This window comes from Nipponia nippon, unplaced genomic scaffold, assembly GCF_047370975.1.
Source record: "Nipponia nippon isolate SJK-2023a ecotype South Korea unplaced genomic scaffold, ASM4737097v1 scaffold_7, whole genome shotgun sequence".
Classification (NCBI taxonomy): domain Eukaryota; kingdom Metazoa; phylum Chordata; class Aves; order Pelecaniformes; family Threskiornithidae; genus Nipponia; species Nipponia nippon.
The window spans coordinates 43,327,572-43,351,509 of record NW_028262391.1 but is presented as its reverse complement, the minus strand read 5'-3'; the positions used below and the strand labels follow the sequence as shown (position 1 = coordinate 43,351,509).

At 40.0% G+C, this 23,938-nt stretch overlaps 1 protein-coding gene across 1 annotated transcript; it reads right to left on the bottom strand.

Moving 5' to 3' along the window:
* On the bottom strand, window positions 1-23,657 carry GPI (glucose-6-phosphate isomerase). Its single transcript, XM_087740643.1, has 18 exons — window positions 23,368-23,657; window positions 18,200-18,290; window positions 17,202-17,270; window positions 14,167-14,286; window positions 12,021-12,104; window positions 11,782-11,928; window positions 10,313-10,384; window positions 9,216-9,260; window positions 8,315-8,368; window positions 7,298-7,358; window positions 5,556-5,599; window positions 5,165-5,317; window positions 4,673-4,802; window positions 4,223-4,299; window positions 2,775-2,903; window positions 2,157-2,232; window positions 2,003-2,069; window positions 1-443 (listed from the first exon to the last, which is right to left on the bottom strand). Exons 1-18 carry the CDS (start codon window positions 23,484-23,486, stop codon window positions 320-322), a joined length of 1,662 nt encoding a protein of 553 aa, XP_087596769.1. The 5' UTR covers window positions 23,487-23,657; the 3' UTR covers window positions 1-319.
* Between the last annotated feature and the right edge of the window lie 281 nt (window positions 23,658-23,938).

Here is a 23,938-nt window from a genome sequence, read left to right as displayed (position 1 = left end):
TTTTACTCATCATCATACCTTTTATTTTCTAATATCAGTATGTGATCATCTTCGAGGAAGTTGAGGGACAAGAACTGAGGAACATACCAGCTGCACTTTACAGATTAACAGCCACAAAAATAGAAAGCAACTATACAATCTCTGGATTTCACAAAACTAGTTTTCATTTGCAACACTTGACGCAACAAGATTAACTGCAACAAGTGGAGAAGCTACATCTGTAAAGTGCTATTTTTGTTAGAAGTGGCTAAAAAAGCACAGCTACAACAGATTTGGGTATTCGGTGGTGAGATTGTCGATGTCTTCCAATTCTTTCATTTCAGGCTCTGTGTTTTTTGATGAAATTGATGAGCCCATTTGTTGAGCTATCATGAGATGTTACTGGAGCATCTGACTCCAGTTCAGGCTCAATTTTCTTGGCAAGTTGTTTTCCAAGCTCAACTCTGCGTTTATAAAAGCAGGAGAAGAAAGAAGAAAAACAACATTAGTGCTAACAACTTACAGTATTTACTAAAAGCCATTGATGTTAAAAATAGGTGCCAGTAAAAAGTAACTTGACAGTGAACACTGATATATGTTTTTCCCTTCACAAATTACTGAAGTTTAATATTATTCAACTCTGTTGCATTAATGAACAACTGGAGTTCTCACAGCTGCTTAGTTGAACAGAGAGCTCTCAAATTACAGGATGTCTAAAAAGAGAAAGTTTTGTTTAAAAAGTTAAGCAGAAATCTTTTCCCTTTCAGTACTCATTTGTGTTATGCAGCCTGCCCCAATGCAGAACACATTCAGCTTGCTACTGTTCACTGTTGAACATGACATCACTCAGAACACTTATTTGTAGCATCAAGACAAACAACAGCTGAGCTGCAGGCCTGGAAGCCTTCCCCAACACTACAGCATGCTATCCAGGAGTTACAGCCACAGACAGGGTAAGAATCTAGGATATTCCAACAGCTGCAAGAAAGTAGGCTGGTTCTACAGCATCCCCACATTCCCTAGTTAGTTTTGGATACCATTCTAGATTTTGATGTGTTGCAGTAAAAGCTGTACTTACTCCTATATCCCCCTCCTGATTTCAGAGTTTATAGCAGACATCAGCTTTTATTAGACAATTTTCCATTTTCACTTTCTACTACGATATTTTAGTTAAAAAAACTTGCTGTAGTAGCATAGCTCTAAGAAAACATATACAAAGACGACCTATCCTTCAGCCTTTTAAGAAGAGAGCTTAGTGTGAACTGCTATTCTAGGCCTGCAGAGCAAACTTTCTCTTCCAAATAACTCCTCACAGCATAGGCAGGTTTCACCTGAAAAATCTTACTCATTTCCCAATTGCTCTTTCTTCCTGCATAAGTCTCCATACAGTATGTTGGACAGCTATATATCACTATGGATTAAAAAAATCTGATTAGCTCCTGATTAAGTCTTCCATTTTTAATAGTGACAAACTCCTTGTGAAGCTTCTGTTCTCCACATGGAGCTCTACCATGAACCTTGGTCACAGGTGCAGCCTGCATTAGACCTAGGGCTCCTATATATGAAGGCATCTGCCAAGAATGTTCTTGTATCTCCAGTATAGGAAAATTAAGAGGTTTTGCTTAACAGATACCATTCAAACTGCCTACTAAATGTTTCTAGAGGTAAAATATTTTTTTTCCTCCCCTTTTCTAAGGGAAATTATTTCCCCTTTCTAATTCTCAGAGCATGTGTTCAGCCTGCTTGACTATTTTACTCATTACTGACTCTTTCCTGCATTCATAGTATTTTTTTTAATCAAATTAAAAGGTCCTTCACCAAATTGTATCTACAAAGTCATTATGCATGGCTGAACAAGGATACATGGTGACTTATCCCCAGAGAATCTGTTTTCATTTAAAACTATCCTATAATCATTTGCTCTAAGTATAACACTTATTTTTTCATTGTCTTTTCTCTAAGTCATGACAGATTAAGAAATACCACAGTAAATAAGCATACAAGAAACAGATCAAAGACTTACCCCCACTGGTCATAACTGTTAATGTCCCAGACAATTCCTTGAACAAATATCTTGTGCTCATACATGGCTATAAGCAGAAAAAAAAAAGATTTATCAATAAAGTTTATCAGAATATCTTCACAAGTATTCACAGATGAGAGATCTATTTACTTACCAATGATGGCTCCCAGAGTGAATGGGTTGAGTTTTGTAAACATGATGGAATTTGTTGGTCGATTTCCCTCAAAGACCTTTCAAAACAAGAGTTACATTGTTATTTATTATTCTGTAAGACTCACATCACAAACTGGCAGATTATATTTTCCTTGTAGCCCACATTGAATTATTTGTATTAGCAGCAAATACAAAATGCTGAAAGCTTTAAAGGCTAACAACTTCAACCAGAAAATTGTATCATTTTCACGTTTTATTACAAACACAATGGCAAAATGTTATCTCCAAGCACCATTACTGGCTACTATGAGCTACAGGAAGAAGTAAAGTACAAGTCAATATCCCAGGGGCAGTGATGAGAGAGCTCATCTTTTCTGAAATGCCTCAGAAGGCTTCCAGATCAGCATGCTTTAGCAGGAGTGCCACTCACAGACTGCTCCACTAGACCTGACAAGCTACGACCTGTAATACAACCTTCAGGGCTGTCAAGACAGTAGCACTTGACAGCCACCGGAGGGCACTGCCCCATCAGCAAACTCCACCAAGCAAAGCAACACAATGCCCTTGCCACCACAGTATCTAGCCAGAGGAAAGCTGTGAAGTGCCCAAGCCTGGTTACCTTATGGGGAAGAAGCTTCTCCAGAGCATCTCCACTAAGTCCTGCCGCTTGAAGTTCCTTACGAGCTTCATCAGCAGTCTTTCCTTTCATCAAGGCCTCAGTCTGAGCAAGGAAGTTGGCCAAAAGGATCTAGCAGGTAGAAATAAAAACAAACTGAAGCTATGTTTCCTTAGCTGGAATAGTGATACCTGGTGCTTGAATCTAGACTGAGACAGTCTGGAGTTACAACTCATTTTTAACACTATGGCAGTAAAATGTGCAGTAGTTTTAAACTGTATAATGCCCACTATTGCTTTTTACCTCAGAGCGCCAGGAAACTTGATTACTATTTTAGAGCATGTATCTAAAGACAACCAGAACTGTTTTGCAGAATCCTGCCCCTGCTGAAACTGACAGCAAGCCTCCCAGTGAGAACAAAGGAGCCAGGATTTCACACACCCCTTTCACCCAGTATAGTCTATACTTTTATCCCATGCTACACCATATGCATGGAAAGCCAGGTGCAAAGATTGGTCAAAGGTAGCCAGCTAAGATGTATTTACTCTATATGAAGGAAAATCCTCACAGCATACCATATACCAATCCCTACCAATACAGTAGAAGTTTTTAGTTTCCTCTTCCCTGCCTAATGTTAGCTTGCAAATTCATGTGTGGTTTTGTCCTACCCATTACATTGAAGATAAACTCTTACTATACCTACAGCTGAATGAAACCTTTTCTCCCCTTCTTTTGCAAAGTCATCTTCCAAAACTTCCACCTGTACTTGGTGTTACTTGACAAAAAATTACTATTACACAATTTAAATTGCACTTGTAATCTGAAATCATGACAAGATTGAAATTTAATGAGGAAACATGCTTTTTCTGAAGTATGCAGTAAGTAGTAGACATGGCCATACTTCCATCTATGGAACTTAAATTGTCAGACATGGTTCACTGAAAATCCTTAGTTGGATGATACATTAAACTAAATAAATCGGACTGGTTAAAAAGATATCTATGTGCAGAAGGCTATCGCCCTAGCTGTGCTAGTATACTCACTAAGTTTTGTCCTAAAGACTTGCAACAGCCTCTCTAAAGATGTTTTCATCAGCTCTGAGAATTCACTTCTTCCTACTCTGCAAGAATTACACTTAAAATTCCTACAAGGAATTTTCTCTCCAAATACTTAATTGCTCAACTCTTTCCAGCCTCAGTAGGCCAATATGCCACACAATTAATCTGCCCCAAGAACTGTGGCTGCAATTTCTTCAAGAACGAAAGTACTACGGTATTACATATAATATGCAATTATAATTTAGATATTTTCAAACCTATAGTGAATGTTCGCAGAGCCTATGTGTATAGTTTCAAAGGGACATTTAGAAATCTCGCACACTGCAATACTGAGAAAGCTTTGGTGCCTTCAGCCACAAGAAAATATGGGTGTCCTGACAAAGAACTTATTACCTTGTGATGCAAGCCATTTCTGACTGGATGCTGGGTCTGGACTGGGATCAGAAAGTCACAGGGAATCATGCGAGTTCCTGTAAGAAAAGCCATGTTAATAACCCTGCAACAGGAAAGTCTTAGAAAAATCTTCAAATCTCACCCCATTTTCAGTTACTGGAAGACTCAGCTACTTTAAAAAGCTTTTTAAAAAAGCTTTTTTTATTAACAGCAGTGAGAAGTAACAATACAGCTGAGTAGTTTCAGCTTTAGTTCTCAGCTCCTTCTTGTAGAATTAAAACCTGCATCTTGTAACCTTCTAAAGCCACTAATTAAGAGCACCATAGCAACGTGATGCTAGGTTAGATAAGAGCCCAACCTGTAAACCAGTGTCAATTCTGCAGACTCTTCCAGCTTTGCAGCCATTCAGAATTTAATTCCAAAACAAGGTGTTGAATAGTTTCAGTTTACCTTGATGAATGAGCTGGTAAAAAGCATGCTGCCCATTTGTGCCAGGCTCTCCCCACACAATAGGGCCAGTACTGTAGTCCACCCGAGAGCCTTTCTTGGTAATGTATTTGCCATTAGATTCCATATCACCCTAAAAGAAGGGAAGGGTAGTATCACCTTTCTTGCAGAACCACACAGTATCAGTACAAGTTTCCATACATACTTCAGCTATAGTGAGTGCTGCTGTTTATGGAAATTTCATAAGTATCAGGGATATAGCTGCTTAATTTATGGACACCATGATAATGGAGGTCTGAGGGGAAAAAAAAAAAATCTAAGTCAACTGAGCAAACAAGCTGATATCAATCTTGGCACCAGTCTCTTTAGGCCCTTGATTGCATGATTTTAAGTAATTGCAATTTTGACCTGGACACATGCATACAGGTTCTAGAATCATGACAGAAGCAACCTATGTATTTGCCTCTTGAAACCTTTGCTCTGTTTGAGCCTTACCTGCTGGAAGTAGGCAGCAAAGCGGTGCATATATTGGTCATAGGGCAGAAGGGCATGGGTTTCACATCCATAGCAGTTTATATACCAGACCCCTAGCATGGCCAACAGAACAGGCATGTTTTTCTCCAGTGGGGCAGTGTGGAAGTGATTATCCTATGTGACACAAAGGAAGGGAATTACAGTTTTGATAAAGCAATCGTCATCCCTCCCAGCTCTTAAAATTGTTTTTCTTGTTCTTTTCATCCAGAGAGCGCTTCCCAAGCACAGTTGTTTTAAAAGCATTGAGAGGCCATGGGGAGCTGAACTTTAGAAACCAACCTGCCTTCAGTTGTCTTACTTACTAACAACTCTGTTAAGAGGAGCACATCTGAAATAGGCATCCCACACTCACCATCCAGTGGGCTCCTGCAAGCAGGCTCTCAAAGTTGTCAAAACCTAACAAGGGAAAAAGTCAGTTTGTATTTACTATTACAACTCAAACTGGATTTTTCTTGTAGAGACAATTGTAAAACAGTCGAGATTCCTTGTATGCAGCAAGGCTCTCAACTACTAATTGAGTTTAAAGTTGCACTTTGACTTCTCCTGAAATTTGCATCCCATAAGCCAGATATATTTAGTTATGATTAAAGCCTGGACTTCAGAGCAAGTCCAACTTCATGAAACATCCTTCAAAAACCTTTGCCTAAAATCCCCATTCAGGCAGAATGAGCAACTGGAAGGAAAACAGAGGCATTAAAACCAGACTCTGTATTAAAGGCTACATAGTTTTCAGCAAGTTTGAACACTTAGTCACAGTGGGAGAGACATCCCAAAAAAACAGGGCAAGGCTAGTACAGCAGGGATTTCTGTGTTGGTCTGAGGAGAAACAATTGTAATAAGGTCTTCTCAAAGAGAAAGGTTCCCCCTGCTGCCCTGTTCTCAACAATTCACCTGAGTTTTCTTTGCTCTATAATTAGGGTATTTAATTTATTTCACCATTCATTTTCACTAATGAGTAGTTTAAGTAATACCATCCTTTCCTGCAAAGCCACAAATCCTGATTCTTATACGGAAAAATGGAGATGGCAGTGAAGTGTGTGGCAATGAAAGCAGCAGCTGTACCTATGGTCAGAAGCCAGCTTTGGGAGATGAAGGATGTAAGAGCAAGAAGTGCAGATAGACTGGCATGTCAGCAGTCAGCACCAAATCTGTCTGACAGCAGAGCTGAACAGTTTATTGCAGACAAAACAGTAAGTGCCTGACTGAAGTTTATTTTGCTGATCACATTGGTTTTTCTACACATGACAACTCCTATTCGTATCACTCCAAAAACACCAAAACCAGTGGTTTTCCTTCTAACCTCAGTCGAAGGGAATTCCAGCTTTTATTTAGAAAAATAAATTATGTTCTGGTTTCAGACTAAATATCTGCAAGAAGTGATGAGTGAACAAATGCAAAGCTGCTGAACAGCCTGCTCACCAAGAAACAGCAGACCTTAGAGCTCTGACATTCACTGTGTACTCTCCACCTGCATGCAAGATCTGCCTCAGAAATGTCAATGCTATCCCATAACAATACAAGTCGGTAGGGATCAATTTAGAGGGTCTATGTTTGCTCCACAGTCAACTGCAGATAGAAACAGCATTCCTGTATCATCAGGCCCTATAGCCTAGAAGAACAAGTACTGGGGACAAAAGGAAGTAGTGGGAGAAGGAAATAGTTAACAATGCTAAACAGAGCTCGTATGCAGAACTGGAGACATAGGATTTTGATGTTTAGTGTGTATGTACTCATGGAAACTAAATGCCCTACTCTTAAATAGTTTAGAAATGTCAGTTGCAAGGTCTAATTTTCAACCTTGACATAGCCTTACATAAATCAGGCACTTTTGGCTATACAAGTGACTAGAGAGATGCAATTTGACTATCTGTACCTAAGTATGGGTAACTTCCAAAACTGCATTTACAGTACTAAAATCTCAATGTTTCCATTGCATTACAGATTGGTTTTTAGCACAAACATCCAACTACTCAGACTAGGCTGGGTAAAATATTTGCCCCACATCGATTCACAATCCACTGTTAATGCATTCTGTAGTTATATTCCTGAAGCAAACATTAACTCTTGGCATTGTTACATCATAGGAATACGTACCAATATGCAGGGCAATGGAGAGACCAATGGCAGACCACAGAGAGTAGCGGCCACCAACCCACTGAAAACAAGAGATTGGTTTAGACGGGGCACATGCAAGGCTTTTAAATTCAAACTTATTCAAACTACTAGGAAATAGCATCATGTGTTTAGACTATTTTCAGCAAAATCAATATTCTTCCTGGTGTTAATTTACTACACATTATATGGCACAGTCAAGGGAACCTGCACCTTACAGTAGCCCCCCCCAATGAATCCTTAAGTATGCATTTTTTTGAGACTTCAAAGTTATCCATTTGTCTGATTTATATCACATCTGTTGAAGCAGATCCCTTGATGATTCCAGTTCACTTCCAAATACTAAATCTGCAGCTTGTATTAACTGCTTTCCTAATACCACTCCTCTATAGGCAAAGCCTGCTTCAGCAAGATTATAACACTATCCAGGGAAAGGCAGTGCTCTAGATAGTTTCTAAACAGCAGCTTTAAAAAACCTAGTTTGTCAGGCACATGGTCAATGAGACATAAACCAACCTGTTTCTGATCAAGTATAAAGGCCAAGACTAAGGGCAGTATACTTAAAATATGCAACTGCTATAAAATACCAAATTAGGCTCCCATTTCTGATGTTTGACCTTTACAGGCCTAGATTATATACAGTAGACCCCAACAGCCAAATGTCACAGCTTATAATAACTACTTACACAGAGGAATGAGCTAAGACTTGTATCTCCTGTTACCCAACAGCTGATTAGACAGCCAAGAATACAGAAGGCTCCTCTTCAGACCTCTGACTGCAGGATTTTAATGGCATGGCCAAGAGACAAGGCTGTTTTGCTTGCCTGACATGTTCTCAATTTGCCTTTAGTTACAAGTTTTCAATTGTTTCAGTACAGAGCATACAACTACTAAAACAGGAGGTTTGGCAGTCTCCTGACATCTACTTAACATTTTCTGAAGCAAGTTAGATTATTCTAACAGTTAACATCTACCACACAATATTAGACATTTACTTACATCCCAGAACTCAAACATGTTCTCTGGGTCAATTCCAAAGCCTTTAACTTTAGGCTAGAATAAAAAACACATGTAAGAACACCATTAGTAAAACCAACATTCTTAAAAAGCTTTATGTCTAGCAAATAAAAAGCACAAGTTGGGTACCTATTAAATACACAATTCCCCAATTACATCCTCTATTTTAAAAATACATAGCACCCATCAGAAAAAAGTAGACCTTCATTTCCAGAGATCGCTCTCACTATTCAGCAGTCTCAAATAAAATTAATGACATACACTCATTTTCTGGTCAATCTAAGTGGCAATATAGTTAAAGAGTTGGACTGCCATTCAGTTTACATTTAACAGAACCGGAATGGAAGCAAGGAACTTCACGCTGCAGTACCTGACAGCCTCTCAATTATTGCACAGTCTTTTTCTAATTGCTATTGGTCTTTTACTTCATACTTTTGCACGAAATACCGCATCAGGGTACATTATGCTCATCATATGCTACAGATTATTCACACAAACTACCTGCATCACTTCAGCATTTACTTGAGGAGTCTAGGAGAGTAATATTTGTTCACATAACTGCATTCACACACACTTAAGCAACTACAGGTAACACTCATTAATAACAGGACAGTCACTTCAAGTATGAGATACCTTGATTTCAGATTTAAAGCTCTAGCAGAAAAAGCACAAATCTATAACGAAGGTCCAATCTTGCTATAGCTCATTACTCTGCAAGCGTTCCAGTTATTTTCAGTAGAAAAAAAATATACTTCCTTTCAATAGAAAGGCTAACTATTGGTATTCAAGTAATGATGTCTTAAAAGATAGCCTCATTTTAAAATCCAGTTAGTAAGCCCATCTTAAAGGTACATAAAAAATAAAATTGATTTGTTATACTTACACCATTGGTAGACAAGGCAACAAAATGCTTGGCCACAGCTGAAGGCTTAATAAAAATAAACAGATAGTTAGATCTAGAATGCTAATTATTTTGATTTCTGGTCATAAAGCTGATCTGCTACCATTTACACTTAAACAAAATACCATTGACTATCATCAGTTATTTTTGTGTTATCACCTTGAAATCATCTTATTCACATTCAATGTGGGATTTGGCAGCATGCCTGTCTGAAGATAGTATTCTGATAACATTCTCATGAAGCCCTCTCAAAGCAGTCACTACTTAGAGGAGCACGCTATTTCCTTAAGTGTATGTTATCAGTTTGGAACATCACTAACACCACTTTGGAGTAGATGGAATTTGTTGTACATGTGCTACCTTTCCAGCTAGGGTCAAAAGATCAAGACAACTAGAATTACTGATAAATCTCAAGCTCCAGATTTAGACTTTGGTCTTTCAGTTTCTGGGGAACAAAGATGAGTTGTGTGCAACAGTAGCAGAACAAGGAATTTCAATGCCCAGCTTTCAAACTAAGTATAGCTACCCTGACTGGAACAGGTTAAAGACCATCTTAACCTGAGCAGGCAGTATCTGCTTTTTTCTTTTCAAGGTTAGAAATAGGGAGAGAATGAGCCAAATACAAGGTTTCTATTCATAGCACAGCCATCTGCCATAGAAATGTCAGTGCATCACTCCAACCATAGCTTCATTTCTAGTTTTTAAAGATTTGCCAAGAATTGGAAGGCAATGCCACATGAACACCATATTCTTGGATTTCCATGTCAGTGGTTCCACCAAATTATTAGCCAGTTCTAAGGTAAATGCTATACTCTATTCCTTAACAGGCAGGACTTGGGGGTACAATGCATGACAACCATTTATAATGAAAAACTAGTGGGTTTATCACTTTGATTGGACATAACAGCCTGTCACTAATCACGAAGCACTGAAATGTTTTATGTACAGCATTTGCTGAGCTATATAGCTTATGTTTGGGCAGCTATTGGCTCTGCTCCAAAGCACACAATGACCAGGGAGAAACTGCACAATGAAAAGCTGTTGCATTCTGTTACATAACCTAAACGTGTTATACTTACATCATTAGCAGCATGTAAGAACCACTCTTTAGCCGTTTCTGCATTGGTGATAGTTTCTTGGGTGGTGAAAGTCTGCACATTGTAAAACAATGAAGTATATAAAACACTGTACTTAAAACTGAAACAAGTTCAGGCTGCTAAAACATCCTAAGTTCCAGATAATCAGAGCAGAGTGATTCTAGATGTTCGTAATAGACAGCTGCTGCCAGATTTCAGCAAAAAAGCAACCTTATCAATGCAGTGGAGATTAGCGCTGCCAGATTTACCTGTCTAGTTTTAAACTAGCATGTATCTGGAACTGGAATAATTATTCACCATTTCCTACCTTCCCTCCCCCAAACTGTTATGCAAAACCTTGAGACTGAGATTTTCTTAGTCTTTCACCAAATATGAAGTTTTACCATTCAACTAAAAAGGAACTAATTGAGCATCAAAACAGGGTAACCTAACTGGATTGTCCTCTTGTTCTTCAATTCCTAATTTTTCATGTGGGAACACTCTCTTCTGCTAAGACTCTTGCCAGAATTTTATTTTGCTGATTAGAGGAAAACATTTTCCTGCTTCGTGAAGTGTGCACAGAAGTTCAGTCATGCAGTTTTGCAAGTATCTACAACCATTCTGATTTACTCAACCATCAAAATTTAGCTTTAAGGGTGAACACTACATTCAACCTACTCTCATCCATCTCCAGAAATATTTCATTATGAAACACAAGCCTGTTAGGAAAACCAAAAAAATGTCATTCATCCTCTTCCAAATATATCCAATTATCTAACTGCAGTCTGGCAAACAGAAATTGAAGCGTTACTCTTTCAATTCGGCAATCGTCTAAGCCTTTGAACCGTGATCCTTGAACTCAATTATTCAAAGTGACCATTAGTATTAATTTGTGAAGTTTCCTTATTACTCCATAAGTTGTTGCTCAGCTGCAGTATCGCCAAGATAAGATAATGAGCACCACCGTAGAGCATGGCCAGCATTACACACATGTTCATTTGTGGCAGATTCTGTCTTCAACAGCAAAAAGGTTCTACTGTGCTTTACAAATGAAGGCGACCCTCAAGTTACATAACTATGAAGTTTGTCTTCATCAGTTTCCTCTGCTAAGACAGAAGCATTCCTCAAAGATGGCAACTAGCAATTATATTTACAGAATAAGTTCTTAGCAAGGCAAGACTTAAAGCTTAAACTTGTGTTGACTGAGAAATAGACCCTAGACAACATGAAATTGCTCATGTGTCTTACTTGTTTAGGTTAAGTCATCTTCAGCACTTGACTCCTGGATCCCTAGGTATTTCAGTAGCAACACAAGCTTGTACTGCAAGTTTAGGATGACTCCCAGCGGGCCTGTCTAGAAATAGTCCACACTAGAAGTCCGTGATCTAGATCTTCTTGTGGACAGGTCTCTATTCTGACTGAATCCTTAACAGTTAGAGAAAGTCACACCCCAGTGCTTGTACTGGACATACCTTTGATGCAATGATGAAGAGTGTAGTGTCTGGTTTAAGCTCAGCCAGGGTTTTGGCTATATGAGTACCGTCAATGTTGGATACAAACCAAACACGAGGGCCTCCCTTGGAATATGGTTTCAGGGCTTCAGTTACCATCAGAGGGCCCTGGACAGAAGCAACAATTAGATTTTTGTCTTCATTGCAAGCATGTACACGCACAAAAAGATGTGGAAGATGTACAGAAGTCAGGAGCTTACCAAGTCAGAGCCACCAATCCCAATATTGACCACATCAGTGATTGCCTTTCCAGTGTAGCCCTTCCATTCACCACTACGGACTCTCTGTGGCAAAACAAAACAAAAAAATCGCAATGACTACACATACACTAAAGTTAGTAATTCTAACATTGGAGATAGGCTGTGTTTTCAGGCATTGTTGTAGAAAGTTTCCAAAGACAACTTAAGATTCTAGACTTTAAAACCTACACTCAAAGCTACCTTCTTAGCTAGACATTTGGTTATGTCTAAGATGACACTTTATTAGAAGTCTAATGCACATATTTAAAAACACACTGCAAGATCAAAGTCTCCTGTGTGGACTGCTATAGCATTTACAGAGTGTTGGCAAAGGCAAGAGAAATCAAGCTAAAAATGGAAAAATCTTGGGCATTAAACTATTTGCAACAAATATTTGAACCTAAAGGGGTTCTTTAAGTGTCTTTAACTAGAAGCAACTTTGCTAACTAAACCGGAAGACATTAAAACATGAATAAAGCCATGGAGATAGAGATTTATTGGCAAACCAAACATTCAGAAAGCTTTTCTATTGCATGTATGTTTTGCATTAAGAGTTATTTCTGGGCTTTACCTTAACAGCACATAATACTGGTTTCTGCTCTATTCTTGCTGTTTTAACAGTTATGAGAGTTCCGACAAACAAAATTACAATCACTAAGTAATACTAAAACACTGCATTGAATTTGTCCATCATGTACCTCCCGTGCATGAAATCTGTTCCAATCACAAAAGGAATCTTTCTAGTATCATGCACACTTATACATACATTTCCCAGCTCTAAAGTTGTTTTTCTACAACAAATCACCTGGTTATGCTGATAGTTGCTCTTCTTCCCTACAGATGTTTAAGTTAAAGCTTATTTTTTCCAAACAGAAGATCCATTTTTAGTATACACCATTCCTGAAGCCTGTAGATGTTGGCATAGTTTTAAAATCCCATCTGCTTACATGAGTCAACTGAAACAAGCATCTTTGTTAACCTTTCCAAAGGAACTGCTTAACATGATTTTTATTTTGCAGGGAAGATACAGCTGCATGGAAAGTGATATTCACGGGCTCTGATGACTGAAACCATCTAGCAATAAAGAGGGTGGCACTAGTGCAAACTTTTTTGCACTACTGAAATTCTTAATCAGCTAAAAACTCTACAGTGGAAAACAGACCATTGAATTTCTGTGGCTAATCAATTCTGACATTATCTGAAGAAACTACCAAATTCAAACCAATTAGTGTCCGTTATTGTGGTTTTGGCATTTATCCATTAGGAACTGGACATAATCCAGGCTCATTTTGTACAGGTTAACAAGTATGAGTTGACAGTGATACTGGCCACTACCACCTGGATAAGACTCACAATAGCAACCAAGCAGGTTCAGTTCCTCACAGCCATGTTTAAAATGCACTAAAACTATTCAGTCAGCTTTTACTGATTAGTTTTATCACACAAATTTGACTTTGTTAGAATATTGCATGAAGTTCTTCAGAGCATTTCCTCAACTGATCTGACAGATGCCTGCATTTTAAAGGCGTACTGAATCAAAGAACAATTAAACATTATCTTCATTAATCATTAACTGCTGTATTTAACTAGGGAACAAAAAACTTCCATGCTGCTAAAGCTGCAAGCAGAATAGAATCATAAAGGAATCTGACATAAAACTAGAAGATTTCCTATTTAACTAGAGCATAATCAAACTGCAAGTGAGCTGGGAGCTTCTACCTCTTTCCTGATTTTACACAAATTTTAAAAGGCAATTTCTACTTGATAGAGTCAAATAGTTGAAAAATTAGCGAGAAGAAATAAGGCAATATTTGAATGGTTCTTCATGATTTACAATACTTCTGAAGTAAATGCAAGATTACTGCTAAAAGAGCAAGATCTAGAGAGCCCCTTAAAGAAAAATCCAACTGGGAACAGAGGGAGAAAAGTGAATCATACTAAAACCAGCTCCAACTCCATGCTTGAGCCAGAATTATTATAAGCCTGAAACAATGGCACAACAATTCATGTGAAACAGCCTACAATCAATGCTTCATAATACACATACAAGAACCTGGCTGGGTATAGAACAAATATATGAAAAATAAACTATGGTGGTACTTTATACCTGGCAGAAGTGTTTCATTTTGTCCAACACTTTGTTTACTTCTGGAACAACATCCTTCCCATCTACAAGTATTGGCACATTGGAACGATTTCTCAGAGCAATATGAAGCACAGCTCGGTTCTGAAACAAGAAGGGGAAAAAAAATTGATGAAGCTATTTCCAAATTGTACCCAGGGGCCTCAGGTGCCTCATCCAGAAGGCAGTACAATCTTCAAGACTTAAAAATCCTTTACATTAACTAGAATTAGTAGAGCAGTAGTTTGTGTGTGTATGTGTATATACACACACTCATCACCTGCTATCTAAATCAGCCTCTCACTTCACTAGTGAGAGGGCTTACAAAAGCATAATATGCAAAGCAAACAAATAGCTTATTTGTTTACTTTGAAAAGAAAGCTCAAGAGCCCTTGAAAAGCATTTAATGATTGAGGTTCAGAATTCAGCAATATTCAGTACTCAGTGATCTTCATTATTTTGGCATGCTTCAGGTATACAAGGATGAAGCTGTTTCCTATTAATGACGATACTGAAAATCAATTATAACAAGCAGCCAAAGTTATTTTCTCTGACATTTTCTCAATTATCCTGAGTAGTCTATTTCATATAGGAACAGACAAATATGTATTTAAACATTCGACAAAAAAGGAATACAATAGCCACATCATTCTATCCACTCCCCACAAGTAAATGTTCCCTGAATACTTGCACACCAGATATGTAGGTAGTAGTTGTGTTATGAGAAAAAAAATCTGTTAGCATGCATCATTTTATATTAATTCTCCAGTTATACACAAGTCAAAGCATTGAAATCTGGCCTGTGATTCGCCTGTTTAGGAACTTAACAGCTTTAATCTAGAATGAAGGAGTTAGTCAATACTAATGAACAAATTAAAAAATTAGTCTGCTCTGCCTCATTGTTCCTTGCTACAATGAGAGGCATTGTGAGACAAAGACAACACAGACAATATGAACTGCCAAGTTATGATTTAAATACCAAATGCTAATTTAAAAATCATTGAGTTGGTGGTACTGACTTAGAATATGAAAAAGCTCTTTCAGTTGCTAATTGTCAAAGTGTACCAACTTAAATTTGGGGTGAACAGAGGCACGTTTTTTGCAACACTCAGATGTGGAATGGTATTATTTGTTAAATATTGCTCACTATTAGGCTTGAAGGAACCTTTGTCTTGATCAAGAGAAGCAGTCATATTTGACCTAGTGTCTACTGTTAAACAGAAGTATTTTCTAAATATCAGGTGGGCTGTGAAGACTGTCCCCATAATGAGTGGAAAGATGAGTTACCTTGTAATGCACTGTCTTTGTAGCATATGAAGCTGCAAGTTTTAACTCATCTGGGACAAACACCTGGCAATGACACACTTGGGTGCACTATAAAGAATTTCCACATAAGCACACACCATGTAGCCAATGCCTGCAGCACCAAATACAGACAAGTCTTAAATACTTCAGACAAATAGCTAAAAAATGTTCTAAATCAGAACAAGAGCAGTAGACAAGTCAGTTCCTGCCAGTAAGCAGCTCCCTTCTGTCTTATTACTTTAGGTTTATTCAGTCATGCTGTTCTGACAGCATCCTGTTTTTGAGGTTTCACGACAATTTCACATTGTCCACATGCTCACATTCCAGAGCCAAACCAATTTGATTTGATGGTCTAAACAAACAGAAAAAATTAAACTAACCAAATCTAATTTCAAGTCAACTTCTGACTGCAAATGAGAAACAGCCTGATAATGAAAAAGATGTTTCTAGACTTATCATGCAGGTAATTGCTATATAAATTTGCCATATCAAGATAGTAGCATAAGAGGAAGCTAGCAGCAGAAGCCAAACACATCACAATTTAATATTGTGTTTAAGTGCTTTCTGTGAAAATTGCATCCTTCTGAGAAGACTTCAGCTGCTACGTTTGCTCTCATGTAGACAATGAAATATAACTCCATAATATGTGGTCAGAGATGGGCTAACCCTGTAATAATTTGTGTTACATGAGGCTAGTGAGAGGCACTATTGAGAAAACAATCCTCCAGGTAGATTTAAATCTATCACCCTCTTTTCCCCGCTTGCTTTTTTCACTAGCTAGAATTACATCTGTGAATTGAAGGCATTAATACAGAAGGAAGAGGAACCATTTCTCCAGTGAAGCTTTATCTGTTTGTCTGTGCACTTTTATATACACGTAGCATTCACGAACAATACAATGTCCAACAGCTGTGTTATTTTAAGCAAACAGCTTGTGCAGCAGCTAAATCAGTCAATAACCAAATCAAAGGAAATACCAATTTCTGTGAATTTACCTCAAAATACTAAATAGCCTTTAATATTTAAGGCAGACTAATAAATCACACTATACTGTTAAGTTTCCAGTTTTCATCCTATTTTTAATTTCAGAAAAAAGGTACAGTTGGTTTTCTGCATGTTTTAAGTGAAGATTTAACCATAATTACAACCTTCAGATATACAAAGAGAGGAAGATACTCATCCTCTTACTGAAGTAGGTGGCTAATTTCCCAAGATTGTTTATAGCCTCTACTGTTAAACATACCTAAAGATAAGTAGCATCAACAACCCAAAGCAGAAAGTCTTGCACTATCCTCACGGAAACTTTGTAGGCAGTTTACTAGGCTTTATGAACACTGACATTAGGCAAAAGCATGTAAGGGATACCTGGAATGCAATACTCTGCTCCATGCCCTTTGCAAGATCTAACTCATCTTCCTCTCTACAGAAGAGGGAAAAAGACAAGAAGAAAAATATACCACCAAAATCTCTAAAAAAAAAAAATTAAGATGTGTGTTGAAGGGAGGATTGAATAGCTTTATTCACATGCTTTTTTCTTCTTTGTCAGAGCTTTAAAAATTTCTCATGTCAGTAGTGCAGCAAACATTACAACCACTCAGCATTTCAGAGTAGCAATTAGAGTGAGTTATTTCAAGACTTCTCTTACACAGACACATGAACATCCATAATATATAGGCACAACTGAGGGGAAGAACCATGGACAGAAATAGCCTTACCTCAGTGAAGTTGATCTTCTCTCCGCTGAACATGCGCTCTCTGGCACTTTCTACACCCCTTGACTTTGCCTGAGAAATGTAAAAATAGATTCCTCTTAAAAATAGTAGGAAGTCAACATGCACTACAAAGGTCCAGCTACAGTAAAGAGGGTGAACATTTACCACATAAGACACTGAAACAAAAATTATTATATTAGATTAAAAGACCCACTAGATTCTAGCTTAAAAATTGATGCTCCTATTTTAAAGCAAGTATTTCTATGCAGGCTGTTTACTTCCTTAAGAGGTTACACAATAACATGTGGTGAATGACTAAGATAAAATTGAGTAATTAAGATGGATTCATTGTATCTTGTCATACTGCTAAAGCATTCATTAATGATTCTTTGTACCAGCTTAGATTTTGCTACTGAAGAGTAGCAAAAGTAATTTTGCTATGGCTATTTTTGCTAGTTCTTCCCTTTTTAAAAAGCTGTGTCCTATCTGGTCTAAGCCTTTGGCTGAACCAATAGTTAAGGAATAGTTAAATATGGACACCATGTTAAATTGAAGTTAGCGACACAAACTTCTTTCTTAAAATACATCCAACTACAAATGAATCTCAAAACTAAGACTACATGATATATGAAGTATTGTTTCAATTGCAGGTATAGAAGACATCACCTTCTCTTACAACTTCATATGAATCTCTCATTTTACTGCAGACCTCAATAACAGTACCATATGCCAGCTGGTCTGTTACACAGACAAAAAAAAAAACTTTCAGTGAGTACAAGAAACAGATCTGCGCATTGAAAAATGGCCTTGTACCTTGGGGCTAAAGGACAATGCAAGACTTTGAACAGTGCCAAGATTTGTAAACAGATGCCTTTTAACTTCAATGGTCCCTCAAATTCAGAGCCAAATGTACATAAGCAATGCTAGAATAATCAGTTGCAGGTAAAAATTATTTAAAAAAAAACCTATTTGGTTTATAATTCAGCATTTTAAAGAGTTACCAGTTCCATCAGCATTTTCATCACTTCTTCTGTAACAAGGTTCTTCGAATAATCCAGTAAGATATCCCCATGATCAGTATTCAGAGTCAAGCTGTGAAAACAAACAGGTTGTTTAATTGCACATTCCTGAAGAGTGACTGTTTTAAGCAGGACAATGATAACCCCTCTACAGATTAAAAAAATAATTGGAATCCTAATTATACTAAGTTAGTAAAGATGTCCTGAGGGACTGATTTGCCCCACAAGTTTCACAAAATTACTTACTAGAGTGTAGTTTTATTTGAAGACCATGGTTTTCAACAAGCTAAATTATAATGTCCACTTTCTGCTTGTGAAAGTCCAAATACAATGAAGTATATTTAATGCACAGTTGGACAATCACATTCTGTTTTAACTGAGCCACTAGCATTCTCTAGCAATAATGAGCTTTTTCATAATATATCATAGGTAAAAGGCTTACCACATTCTTTTGCTGCTAAAAAAATTAAACTGTAATCCCACAGGTCCTTTCAACAAATATAGTCATTCTTTTATATGAATACTTGAACAAGCCTGATTTTTAAATCTATACAACTTAATGTACAGAAACATTCTGTCAGCTACTATGTAGAATTAAACCCCATTTGTGCATGGTGTAGTCTCACTCTCCTCACTGACTCAGTGGAAGTCTCTGATTATTTAACCAGTCCTCCTCTAAAACCTACAGCCTAACACTTCAAAATACAAGCACTTTTAGGTTTACATCTGAGACGAGACACAGAAATGGTAGCCCAATACGAATTACATCAGCCTGTTTGTATTTACCAGCCTTGTATCTATGTGAGAAGTTCTACAGTCCCTCTAGTCCTTTGCAGCAGTTTTTACCCGTTTCTTCTTTGCACTAATTTACAGCCAAATATACACATTTACTCTAAACTGAAGAATCAAAGCTCTGTAAGTAATTCACAGAAGTCCTTTTATATCTTACTCGCTTTTGCTCCACAGGCACAACCCACAGGAAATTGCATGTGTCTAAATTCTCAATGTTTCTACATCGTTCATTATTTCCCCTGCTTTTTCTTTCCCCATACTTGAGCACAGAAATACACACTCTTTATTTCAGTGACCACGTATGCCAGAGACTTCATAGGGACAAACCATGGCATAATTGCTATTCCAAACAGACATAAAATGACAGAGCAGGCAAGATTCTGCAAAGGAAGAATGGAGCTGAACTTGCAATAACAGTAATAATCAGCAAGGCCTAGACATTAGGGTGGTTTCATTAACTTGAGAAAAAAACCACAGTAACATGTCCTTTTTCTGGTCTTAAAATACAAGAGACACTAAATAAGGAAAGAAAGGTGTCTTCAAGCACAATCTTAGAAGAGTGTTTCTTTTATAGGCAAGAACACAAGGCAAGTAAGGAAAAACAGTACCAATACTGTTAATCACCCTTCTCTTCAGTGGGCTGCAAACAGTAATTCTGAAACCCTGACCATCCAGTACAAGGATACCTGGAATATGGGTAGCTAAGGGAAGGACTATTACCACTCACCTGCCAAATTTGCTATTTATTGATGCAGTACAGAAGAAAAATAAGAACAAATCCTGGAAGTCTTTCTATTTGAGATTTGATGCAATTTATTTACAGACAGGTCTCAGATTTGAACACATTTTACTAATGACACAGCAAGGCCATTAGTATACTAACATGTCTTCAATTTAAAGAACTCCTCTTAAAATTCTCATCTACAGTTTAAATATAAAAGATAGTCTTTCCCAGTGTTCTACTCCATGAACATGAAATCCTTACAATCTTTTCTTTGTTTACCTGACATATGCCTTACTTCTACAATTCATTGTTATTTTACTTATATGAATAAAAATCTATCTCACTAGACCTAGAAGACAAAGTATCCATGAAATTCTGGCTGGATTGAAATCACTACTCATTTGAAGAAACTGCAGAAAGATGGCATCCCAAGACATTTCATGCAAAAAAAGCAAGCAGTGTCTACCAGATCTAATTTCCCACACACAAGGTGGAACACACAGCATGCAACGTAACCTCATCTTAAACCCTTACAACAAGAGATCCACCCTTTATTTAAACAGAAGCCCAAAACCCTGCAGCTCAGTTGTATTCTGCTACACTACCCATTCTGCAATGCAGCAGCTAACGGTAGCGCTACCCAGGTGGAACAAGAGCCTTGTCACGTAAGCCACATCCACGTTTAAGTGATGCAGCCCTTAAGCGGAAGGTCACCTGCAGCATCTCAGAATTTTATCTCCCATCTAAACACAAACTAAAGAAGCTGTATGTAACCCCTAAATGTATTATTACACATGGAATCCTTGGTGGCAAGTGTTCCATTTAGATCGGAGGCTCTTTCTGATCCTTCACAATGGACAAGCCAACTAGCAGGAGCGTAATACTAGTGCTTTACATCTTGTGCTAGCTATTTGCATTAAGAGTACCTTAATCAGCATCCAGGTGGCTATTATCTGCTGAGTTTTACAACGGCTGCATCATATCAGTTCTACCCCCTTCAAAACTACTAGAGTTTTTCTAGTGAACAACCCATGTCGTTAAGACCCACTGCTCCTACCAGACCTTACATTTGGGTGGCAAAGAAAGCCAAAGGTGTACCCTACAGGTTTGACTACACTCCCTATCAGGAAAACAAGACCTACAAATTCTGAGGAAGAAAAAAGGACAAAAAGGAAGAAAGGATCTTCTATCTATATTCTGTAGAACACAATCAGTGAGTGTAAGGTTCTTATAATAGCATTAGATAGATACTTGCGCTCAGAGATAAAATATTCAGATTAAAAATTATTCACACTACTCTGAAATCTCTCCTCCAGAACCAGTATCAGGAAGCACTTTTACATGGGTAAAATTTTCTCTTTTCCTTCTAAAGGAAGAGAGATAGTCAATGATTTTATGATAATACCTAGCAGAACTAGCTGAAATGTATTCATAATGATTAATTTCAATTGAAGAGAGAGGTGCAAACTACAGAGAGGACCTTGTGGCCAAACCTCCAGACCGCTTAGGCTTTCAACAGATGTCAACTACCATCATCCTGCTGATCTGGCTCAAAAAGTGGCAATCAGTGAGAAGCAGATCTGTCAAACTAACCCAGGCTGTCAGTTCTGCAATTGTATTTTGCTATGAGAAAGTTCTCCCAATAGTCTAGAATGTGTTGGTCTATCAGGAAACAGGACTGAAATAATGAAAAGAAAGGATTAAGATCAATTAAGTAAATTTACAACACTAACTATTTCCTATCCTTATGGGCAGCACAAAAGGACGTTAAGTTGGACAGCTATTTGAAACAGATAACCATTGTAAAGAACATTTCGCAAAAAATCTGATAAACACATTCTAGGAGACACACTGACTACTTTCAGCATGGAGAAAACACGTTGGAGATGAGCATGTGTACCTGAACCAACAGTTGCCAAATATCTTCTCCTTGGTTAACTGTACACAGTGACAGTCTAACACTCAAGAAAACTCTAAGAATATTACACCTTCACAAGAGCAATTAAATACAGACTATTTGAGATTGAGAGAGTGTATTTTATGGCTAGAGTAGCTTGGACAATATTAAAGTAACAGCCAATGAGATTAAGATGCAGGGCTATCCCCAAGAAGAGTACCTGCTTAAGCCATTCAGGAAGGAACCTTATAAGAAACCTCTTGATTATACCTTCTGATTTATTTAGCTAGTTTGCTTCAGCTTTCCTTTGTCCCAAGGATGTTGCCAAATTCAGCCTCTGTGGATATACTGGAGATAAGGGAAACTTGCAATCAGAACTAGTTCTATTAGAGAAGAGCTAGTAGATTTGTACAATATAATATTAATAAAGTCCTTTAACAATATAGAGAGTCCTGGTAGAAGAGCCAGACGAAGTCAATACTCCAAAAATTTAGCATACCTTTTCCATCAATGCAAGTGACATTTTAACTTTAACTGGTATGCAGGACTTGATATGTGATGTTCAAGGACCATGTAAGAAGTACCTACTGAGGTCAAAAGGAAAGAAAAGTCACTTTACCTAGGATGCTAGTGAGAAGCTCAATACATGCAACAAGTCTTATCTCCACACTCAAAACCAGAAGCTCACTGTATCTATATTATCCAGGCCTTAAATCTCAAGTCAGGAATGCATCTACATAGTATTACATTTTTCAGGTTGCTGGTGTAGTCCAACAACATAACCACAGACACGACTCCTCAGCACAGTCTGCAGCGTACAGAAAACATCAGTCCCACTTCACAGGATGAAACCGCTGAACATTATCGTACTGTTTCCACTTCTTACTTCCTCCTCTAGCAAAAATACATTGCAATGCATTTTCTGTAACAGGGATAGCATGAGGCAAGGGAGGGCTAAACATCCCCCCTTCCCCACCCCAGGGCAGGGGCAGGCACCGCCGTACTGCCGACAGGTAGGGCACGCGGGTGGATGGCTCCTCGCGATCTTATCACGGAGCTTATCATGACTAAGCACAGGGCTGCGAGACACTGAGAAGCGAAGGACCCAGAATGCCGCTGTGCGAGCCGCAGCCCGGCGCTGTGCTTCCCGGCACGTACCCTGCTGCAAGGCTGAGTCAAGGACACGCACGCACGGCCGCCCTCCTCGGGGGCTGCCAAGGCGCGGCCCCCCCCCCGCCCGCCACCTGCCCCCCGCCCGCCCACGCCGCGCTCCCGGCGGGGCGCTGCCGGCCCCGGGCGCATGTGCCCGGCCTGCGACCGGCCTCCGACCGACCGGCCGGAGCGGCTCCCGCCGGCGGCAGCCGCCGCCCCCCCGAGGCTCCCCGCACGGCGGCGGGAGCGGCGGCGAGCCGAGCAGCCACCTGTGTGCGCGGTGCGGGCCCCGCTCGGGCGGGAGGGGGGCGATGCGGGGCTCTGCCCGCCCCCGCGGAAAACGCGGCCCCGCCGGGAGGGCGCATCTCGCCCGCCCGCGGCGAGGCCCCGGCTCCCCGGCAGCGGCCACCTGAGGGAGGGAAGGAGGGAGCCAGCCCCACACAGCCTCGGGCCTCGCACGCGGAAGTGCCCGGCGCGCCAGCAGCCCGAGGGCCCGGCGGGCCGCGGCGGTCCCGGGGGAGGGCAGGGGCGGCTGCTGCCCCGCTCAGCCGCGGGCGAGGGCGGGCGGGGGCTGCCCCGCCTCACCTGAACTTCTGGAAGCGATCCTTGTCGACCTCGAACAGCTGCCGCAGGACGAGCTTGGAGGAGTTCGCCTTGTGCCACTCCACCAGCTTCTTGAAATGGGGGTCGCCGGAGAGCGCCATGTTAGCGGCCAGGCAGGGCTGAGGCGCACGTAACAGCCACAGACAAGCGAGCACGACGAGCGGAGCTACCCTCGCTGCCTCCGCTTTTATGGCGGCGACTCGGCCTCCCGCCGCCGGCCCCGCCCCGGCCCCGGCCCCCCTCCCCTTTGCGGGCCGCCCCGCCGGGCGCTGGGATTCCCTCGCTGCCGCGCCAGCGGGGAGGGAGGAGCGGCCCGCCCGCCTGCCGGTCCCTGTGAAGGGGAGGCGGCGGCGGCGGCGGGGGGGGCCGGGGCTGCCCGCCGCGCTCAGCCCGCAGCGTTCGCAGCGGCCGGGCGTCGCACGGGGCGGGCAGCGGTAGCGGCCCCCGCGGAGGGGTCGCCGGCCCCCGGGGCTGCGCGGCGCACCCCGGCTGTAAATGCCGCGCTGAGGGAAGAGCGGGTTCCGCCTCGCGGGGCACCTGTGCGAGGCGGCGG

Coding starts and splice junctions, on each gene's coding strand:
- GPI (XM_087740643.1), bottom strand. CDS start 23,486: ATGGCGCTCTCCGGCGACCCCCATTTCAAGAAGCTGGTGGAGTGGCAC. Junction 12,105..14,166: donor AAATGAAACACTTCTGCCAG/GTATAAAGTACC, acceptor GTTTTGCCACAG/AGAGTCCGTAGTGGTGAATG. Junction 11,929..12,020: donor GGATTGGTGGCTCTGACTTG/GTAAGCTCCTGA, acceptor GCTTCTGTCCAG/GGCCCTCTGATGGTAACTGA.